Source organism: Aplysia californica, unplaced genomic scaffold, assembly GCF_000002075.1.
Source record: "Aplysia californica isolate F4 #8 unplaced genomic scaffold, AplCal3.0 scaffold00040, whole genome shotgun sequence".
In the NCBI taxonomy this organism is placed as follows: Eukaryota; Metazoa; Mollusca; class Gastropoda; order Aplysiida; family Aplysiidae; genus Aplysia; species Aplysia californica.
The window spans coordinates 1055008-1063910 of NW_004797310.1; the positions used below are offsets into that span (position 1 = coordinate 1055008).

General features: G+C 38.9%; 1 protein-coding gene across 11 annotated transcripts in view; it reads left to right on the forward strand.

The window, feature by feature from the left end:
* Positions 1-8903, forward strand: part of LOC101861022 (MORN repeat-containing protein 1) — a 40470-nt gene that overhangs the window by 22803 nt on the left and 8764 nt on the right. For 7 of the 11 annotated variants that reach the window (XM_005092066.3, XM_005092068.3, XM_005092067.3 and 4 more), the window contains 2 exons: positions 3158-3250; positions 4461-4581. In XM_005092066.3, coding sequence (XP_005092123.1) covers positions 3158-3250; positions 4461-4581 — 214 coding nt within the window. Of the gene's footprint in view, positions 1-3157; positions 3251-4460; positions 4582-6671; positions 6751-7016; positions 7070-8565; positions 8609-8903 lie in introns of all 11 variants that reach the window. The other 4 variants (XM_005092060.3, XM_005092065.3, XM_005092064.3 and 1 more) reach the window with 4 other exon arrangements.

Genomic DNA, 8903 nt, shown 5'->3' on the forward strand with positions numbered 1-8903 from the left:
GGGTTGTTGCCAGTTTTATCCTAGATTTTGATTTTGCATTGCTTCTTTATCAACCCCCCTAAACATAATAATAGACTTGAAAAGAACATCATCGCTATATTATATAACCGTTCGTATATATATTAAAAAGCAAAAAGCAATAAAGAATCAAACAAACGAGCAAACATAAAGCCGAAAAGAACAACCCGATCGAACATGTTTAACCCCGGGGGGGGCGGTTCATGCAAATGGGCTGATTCATTAATGTCAAGCTCATAACTGTGCCTGAACTGCAACAGGGAACTGCTGCTTATTCTTTCCTAATCTTTACTATTGTCATTTTTCCTCTACATCTTTTGTATGTTTTTCACACTCCTGTGACCCGCTATTTCCAAGGTGTCTTGAAAGTCGAATGAGACTTTGTGCTCTTGAACCTAGAGAGGTGAGCAGAGTTAGCCTGATTCTCTGTAAGGACTCCTCTGTTGACCTCCGCCCTTTGGCGCTCATATGACCTTATGCTGTTGCGAGCGCCGTAAAACCTCTACTAAAAAAACAAAACAAAAAACATGTTTAATTGATTATTTTAAAAAAATACTTTGAGTAAACTGTTCCAGGAAGTGATCCAACTTCATTTACGAGATACATAGTGTATGTTTACAAAGCTTCTTGGCTCACAAGTCTCCAAAACCCATTTGCTTGGATTACGCCATGTGTTTTATTGAAGACAACAACATGACAATCAAATCTTACTGACAGAGCGCTTGATATGATTATTATTTGTGCGCCACGGAGTTTTGTCCCTCGAAATTTACGTGTTTTGGTGGCAGAACAAAAAATAACAATGGTTGAAATTCAGAGAAATATAATATTACCCTTCATTTCCTTATGAATTTTTTTCTCTTACAATTTAAACAACTTTGGAAAACAGTATTGTTGTGTTCCATTAATATTTTTATTTTAGTTCTCCCACCGAAAAATGTGCTCTACTTTTACGCTTTCCTTTCTTAAAAAAAATCAATAATTGCTTTTGTGCTATTTGGATTTGCTTTGGGGTTTTTTCTCCCCCCCCCCTTTTTTTTGTTGTTGTTGTTTTTTGACGGATGGGGGCGGAGAAGGCATGAGGGGGTGTTTTTTGAGTGTCTCTCGAATGCTATTTTTTCCACATTTAATGGCGCTATACCTATATTTTTAATGTGACTGTTGCACCTGCAGATGTGGTTAAGGCAGGTAAATGAGTGAGAAAAATTTGTTATCTTGAAATTAATGTTCTCCTTAAATAAGCTATTGTAAGAAGTTTTTGTATTCAGTATGTTGCCTTATATATTTATTTTTTTAAAAACATTTTTTGGAAGTGCAGCCCCCTACTAAATACAAAATAGACATTTTGGAAGGAAACATACTCTGATCCCTGTCCGTGCACTTGTCACACCTTGTCCACAGTGTTGGGGTCACTACAGTCGGAACATGTCCATCTCTGCTCTGCCTCCCTCTTCAGGATCCATCCCAGAGTCTGCCTGCTTATAGTCCCCGTCATAATCTGGTTGGAGATCCGTCGGACTGGTCCGCACAGATGGTTGTGTTTCCCTTCTCCTCTTTGGATCCCCTTCTCCTTCAATCTACCTCGGGTGTGGGAACCGCTATCTGCCCTATTCTTCCTCAAATTTTCCCTTACAGCGGTTAGGACGGTTGGTGGGTCCAGTGTCAAGTTCCCTCCCACTTTTGCTTCTCTAGCCAGCTTGTCTGCTCTCTCGTTGCCGGTTACCCCTGCGTGGCCCGGGTAGAAGATCTAGGCCACTCTTTCCAGGCTGCTCTCCCTGATCGTAGCCTTCCAGTCCTCATACAGCATCCCTTTCTGTACCTTCTGTAGTGTGCTCATAGAGTCAGTAGTGATTACTGCTCGTTGATGGCTTGTGTTCTAGTTCCAGTGTAGAGCCTCGCTTATGGCTTTTATTTCCATACACATACTGGATGTTGTCAGTGCAGTTGCTCCACTTAGCTCTTTCACTACTACCCCCATCAACTCTGACACTGAAGGCCCATGTCAGTGTACTGTTCTGAGAGAAGGATTTTTTTTTTTTAATTGCTTGAAAACATAGGAATCATTCGGGCGCTTAGACTTGTACTTGTACCGCACTCCAAGACTGCGACTGCCATGGCCGTCGCTCTTCGCTCTTTAAACTAAAAACGGTGTTATTGAAGGGTGAGCACAATGGCGGGTTTCGCCATACCGTCAAAATGAAAGGCAAAGCGCCAATCTCGCTCTAGCCGCGAGCACGCGGCAGCTTCCACCTCTTCCCCTTCATAATTCGGCTCAGAGTCAAAAGGGGGACTCCATAGTGAACCGGAAGTACGCCAGGGTGGGCCGTCTAGGATAATATAATACAAGTCTGTGGCCCAAAGTCGAAGGACACATGGTTATCAATGCACTTTTTTCAGAGCGGCTTTAGTCCGAAAGTCAATGGCACCGCGTGGTTAAGGTTAGTTAGCACACAGTTGGAACTCGTATCCGAGACTTCGCTATGTTAGAACTACAAGGTTCTCTATCTGACATTTTTGGCCGTTTTGAGTTACGAAGACCATGCGGTCAGAAACCAATTTATAAAAGTTCTATTCTGCTCTATCGATCAATATCGTAAGATTATACGGAGTCTTTATCGAGATTTTTTTTTATGGCATTCGCAAAAGCTTGACATGTTGTGAAACTCAAAAATCTTTGACGTCAAATTTATCAAAACTAGATTTAGGTCTACTCCTCTAATTTTGGTCGTCTCAAGTTGCCAATTAAATATATTACGGTTTCAAGGAAAGGGCACATACATATGTTCGCAATTGATTTGATCGGAACTGTTGGATAATGTCTTTGAATGGGTAGGCCAAAGTGTCACTGAATCATTCATGTTTTGTTGCATCTGCGATGTTAATTATTATTATAGCCTTACATGTTACAAGAGGCATTAAACCTAAGCAGATTTAGCACAATTCAAATTCATTGATGTGTTAGTATAAGATTTTTTATCAGTGTTCTACCTGTCTTTGTGATCACTTTTACTTTTATTGCATTTGTCGTTGTATCGCTTTTAGTTGGGGTTTTTTTTCTTTTTTTTTTCTTTTTTTCCCTTGTTTTTTTTTTCTTTGAATCATGTCTCCCATATTTACCCCATTGTGGATTACTTTCCAGAACGTAAAAATTCTCAGTTAGGTGGGCCCGCTGTGAAAGCTTCTCAGGAACCCGACAAGTCTACTGTATCTGATGAAAAAGTGGCGAGAACAGGTGAAGTTTGTAACTGATTGCAGTTAATTGATAGTCGTGTAAACGGGACTGATTGATTCTGAGGACTGAGAGTGAATTCTCTTTTCAGCTTCAAACTGTCGAACATTCTGAGGAAGATGACTCCTTTGAGACAATAAAGCATAAGTATTGAGCACTATGTCTTGAGCTTTCTCATAGCATTCTTGTAGCCCTAAAAATCTCTTTACTAAATAGAATGATGCACTTTTGTGTAGCTCGTACACGGAAAGTATGCAAGAGGTAGTGACTTTATAGAAGCCCTTGCTTGTTTTGTATCCTCACCATAGTTTACTGTCGCACCCCTTTTTAAAGTCAGTGTTTTTCTTTTGTTTCATTACTTTGTGTTTCGTTTTGTGTTTTCACCATTCATACAATTGCATGTGGTTGTTAAATTGTCTTCTTATTTTACTTTTTGAAAAATGTTGAAATATAATTTGACAAATGTAAAACACTAAATGACTACAATCTAGCACGGATTAATTCTCTGAGAATCTGTATGTTTCATACCTTTTGAGAAAAAAAACTTGAGCAATACGCCAGACAGAATGTAGTATCCTGGTACGACTTTTCTGCTAAAAAAAAGTGTGCCATAAAGTTTACCATAAAACTTCTTTACTAGCTCTGGCGTTCTTGAGGATTTGTTATTGAATGCTCAGTTTGAGATCCAGTACCCACACCTGTGGTCTTAGGAATAAGCGCTTTGCTTTCAAACGCAGGCGAGGCCCGAGTTCGATTCCCGAGTAGGGAAAACATATTTATCGAGTATTTCGGTCTTTCTGCTGGGATGTATCCCTCGCAGCCTGGGTTGGCCCTCACAATCAGGGTCAGAAGCCGGCCTCATAAACTGTGTCATTGAGGGTGAAAAAACCCCCCACCTGGAACTACATTTTTTTAAATGATGCAGTTATGGTAAGTCAATAAGATCTTTGCTTCCATGTGTTATAAGATTTTCAATTTACTGACATTTTTTCCCTGTTTGGATGCGGACGGTTGGTGGTGCTTTGGTGCGGTTTGCTCCTTCTTTTCTATCAAACATCTATCATCCTTTTATTATCTGTCTACCATTTTTGTTTGTTACTCTCTTGTAACGCCCCTAATCTTCAGCATAATTTATATATTGTATGAGCTTATTGTGTTGCAAGTGCCGTAAACAGTTTACTAAAACTTAACTGATCCCTGTTTGGATGACCAGGTGAATACATTCTCATCGTGAATGACGTGACCAACCCACCCTTCATGGGTTGCCGTTTGGAGCCTGCCTTCCTAATGCTGAAGCTGAAGAGACCAAAGAGGGTGATTGTGAAGAAACCAAAGTAAGTACATTGGGGGTTTTTAAAAAATTAAGTTCTCTAAAAGTAAAAAACATACTTTTCCCAGGCACGTATTACGTCAAATTCTGGCACGTTTACCTTGAGTGAAATATAGTACTTGTTATACTGAAGACTCATCAATTTGTACATTGTAACTGGAAGCACATAGGTTGTTTCACTTTCTCTTCCACGTTTTGTCTGGAAAATTATTGTTTGGGTTGTTTTGCTCTTTGTCATAGAAGGTCATCAGTTCTCTTGTAAAAGCCGCGTCACAAGCTAATAATAGTAATATCCTGTCTTTTAGTCGAATCTACGATTACGTAAACTTTCTAGCTTTAGTATTCATGTGTATTCACTTTCACAGAATATTTACTGCCAGTTTCTAAATACATACGCCAGCCCTGTTCAAAGCTGTTTATCGAATTGTAATCGTGCAGACAGTTCAACTTGAACAACTTGTGAAGTTCCATTTTGCTGTAACAGAACTTTGATCTACAGTCGACCCGTAAAACAATAATGCGATCCTAATTGCAAGTTTTAAAAAGTCGCACCATTGTGTGAACTGAAATTTGACTTCCTTGTACCGGGTGCTTTAGTTTGAAAGTCATGATCTCAGTTGTTGCCACCCCCCATTTCTCATACATTAAGGGTTAGGTCAGTGCGTTGAGGACATTCAGAGTTGAGATCGAACCTAAACTGGAAGTACTTGTCCTCTCTATCTTGATAGCAGTTTCTGGCTTGTGGCCCAGTTTTCTTTCTTTAAGTCGGTGTGTATAATTCCATTTTCATTTACTATAGAACACTGGCTCAACAGCAAAGGGGGGGGGGGGTGTTTTGTTTGTATGTGTTTGTTGTTGTTTGTTTATTTTTACTATATATGATATCTCCAGGTGGCGGTTGTTTGCAAATAACTGCACGTTCAATATGAATTGGTTTCGTGGTTCTGAACACAATATTAATAATTTCTGCACTTAACCAATGTTGTTTAGTAGGTCATGCAGAGGATGCGAACTTGTCACAGTCAACATTTTCTGTTTGGTTGGGATGATCTATTTTGACACTAGAATTAACCCATTAAAAGAACTCTCTCTACAGAATATATCTGAACGTTAATAACAAATTAACGTTGATTTAATTCTGATGTCGCAATCTGATTTGGAGAAAAGCTTTGTGTGCATTATGTTATGGCCTGCAACCAATGAACACAGAGGTGTACATGTTACACCATACTAGGATTAAAATGTTGAAGTGTCGTAACCAAGATTGCTCTATCCACAGGCGTATGTGTATGTGTATGTGTGTGTGTGTGTGTGTGTGTGTGTGTGTGTGTGTGTGTGTGTGTGTGTGTGTGTGTGTGTTTTGTGTGTGTGTGTGTCCTTTTTTTTGTTTTTACGTTGTCAAATATTTCAACCTACGTTCGGCCATGGATGTTTTGTCAATTTTTATTAAGTTCAAGACTACAAAATGACGCATTGACACTTTTTAAAAAATGTAAGTGTAATTGGTCGCTTTTAAGGACAAGTGGGCAAACCCAGATTTCGAGGGTTTCCAGAAATCTTGACCTACACCAAAAGTGGGCACTGCCCTCCCTATAGGAGAAGTTCGATTTCATTAGTGTATATTTGTTTGGTTACTAAGAAAACTCTAATTGAATAAGGGGCAAAAACTTTATCTTTGATTTTCTCAAAACAGCATTTTTCGGGACAGCCCCCGTGTGCTTTAAAAGCGACCAATTGTATTATGCCCCTATCGACACTTTCAAAATATTTTTTTTTTTTGGGGGGGGGGGGGGGGGGGCTGTGTCAACCCTACCTATCAAGCTCGACCCGAGCTCAAAGGGGTACAATACAACCTCCCGGCAGGCCGACTGAGATACTCGATCAAAAACCTCCCTGCACGGAAATTAAACTCACGTCTTCTGTACTTGCGACGGCGAAGGGCCTAACCTACAGTCGCCGGTAGAGCCACTTACATTTATTTCTATGAGTTTTACTTTTATAATAATATAATCTGTTGCAAAGTACTCTCTATTTAGCACTATACTCATTGACGGGGAAGCCGTGATAATGAGATGTGTTTTATGCCTATGACAGCGACAGTGAAGAGGAAGATGAAACAGAAGAGGAAGATTTTGAAGCATTTGAAGTGGAGGATGATGCTCAGTGATCTTTTGTAAATTTTTTTGTTCGTTAATTTGGCACTTTTTTCTTTTACAATCAAATGAAATAGAAATAGTAGTTGCACCAGTTTGTTGATGTTGATTTCGTATTTTCCCGACTGCAATGCGTTGCTTTTGCCAGTGATAAAATTGCACGAAAAAGATTTTCCGCTTTTAAAAAAAGATTGAGCTTAGTAGAAAACAAATGCCATAGCCGAGGTATGCAAGCGTTGAAGCAAATCCTCTCATTTTCTGTATTTTTCAATTGATAAACATTCAGACAAAAGCCAGGGATTATAACGTCTCAGAACCCAAGGAGATAAGTTGCTTTGAGTGAGTTGAATTTGACTGCTCCATTCAAACGCATGGCTTTTGAAGAGCTACTGACATTCCAAATCATTGACTTCTTTGGAAGACAGAACTGATGTGAAGTGAAAGTTGTAACAAATTTTAATGTTGGTTATCATGCTTGATCTTTGCCGTGTAAAGAATTTTGAAGACTTTTCATCGCTTTTTTGTTTGTTTGTTTGTGGGTTTTTTTTAAATTGAAGTTTGTTTTGTATTTTGCTCTTTCTTTTTGTTGTCGTTCTTTTTACAGCACATTGCTTGCACGGTTTGAGCTTTTCCAGCTTTTAGCACGTTTTTATTATAAATCGCGGCGTGAATCAGACACATATAAGAGTCTCATATTATGTTCAGTCTTTCATCTCGCTGTCTCCATCGTGGTTATGAGACAGATGTTATACACAATGGCATATATATAAAATTATAACCTACAACAAAAGCGTATAAAATTTTTCCAAATTTGGTATGTTTACACATGTATACTTGCTATTGCATGCTTATGAACAAGCGATTCAGTATACGTTCCTAAGCGAGAGTTATTCTTGATATGGGGATGAAAATACGTGTAATATAAAATAAATGCCAAGAGATTATTTTCTGATCTGCTTTCAATAAACTTATTAAGTAGGATATTATGGCAATCTGTCGACTTGATGGACAAAATTAACTCGTGATTTGGTTTCAGAAAAGCTCTTGAAATGTGAGAATCTATCCTTCAAACTACATCAAGCCATCGTATTTACCTGAGTTGCTAGCATCTGCCTGATTAAGAGGATCTATTTATTTGTTATATTCACTAAGAATGAACAACTGCCTTTTTCCAACTCTCTGACAAATTCGAATAATCTCATTCCGCACATAATATGCCTGAAAATCCATGTTGCTATTGCTCTTAAGGTTTTGAGTCTGTGTTTGCTATATGACAACTTTGTGTTCATAGTATTAGGAGTCTCTGTTGGATGAATGTGGGTGTTTTTTGTTGTTGTTTTTTTTGGGGGGGAAGGGGGGATGTTGGGTTTTTTTTTTGTTGGTGGTGGTGGGAGTTTGTTTGTTTGTTTGTTGTTTGTTTTGTTGTTGTTGGGGGTTGGGTTGTTTTTTTTTGTGGTACGTCCCGCATCTCATTCTCCCTCTGTAGTTTCTGTCTGCCGGTCTTGCTCTATTCTGTTTCTGCTTATGGTTATAGGCAGGTCAGATTTGTTTTTTGGGGGTGATAAGCTTGGTTACCAGTTGTTTGCTATTTTGTTAAGTTTTGTTTTTGTTACAGTTATTGTCTTGTTTTTAATGTTTGTTTTGTTTAGGTTTTTTCCGAGGGGGAAAGGGGGGAGGGTTAGGAGGTGTTCTTATATGTAATTATGAACTCCTCGTATAAGCATTAAAAATTGTGTTGATATTTCTCTCTGCCCCCATACTAATACTATCCTAGGAACGAAGACATGACGTTTATCTTTGTCATTATGAAATCTCTAATGACCCTATTTTTTCAGGACATCAAAGAAGTAACTTCTGACAGCTTTTGGTTTCAGAAGGGTATACACGAATACAAAGAGTTATTTCACTTTCTTTCCCTCTTTCACTAGTGTAGATATAATTTGAGATAGTCACCCCCTGCCTTTAGTCTACTGCCAGTTTCATGTTCACCCAAGACATTAGAGTTTTTCTGGTCTTTTTCTGACTGAATTCTCAGTTGTGCGGTGTGGTTGTTGTTGGGTTTTTTTTTCTTCTATCGTTTCCCTTCTTTTTGCCTCAGCTGGTGCTGTTCTCTCTCTCTCTCTCTCTCTCTCTCTCTCTCTCTCTCTCTCTCTCTCTCTCTCTCTCTCTATCC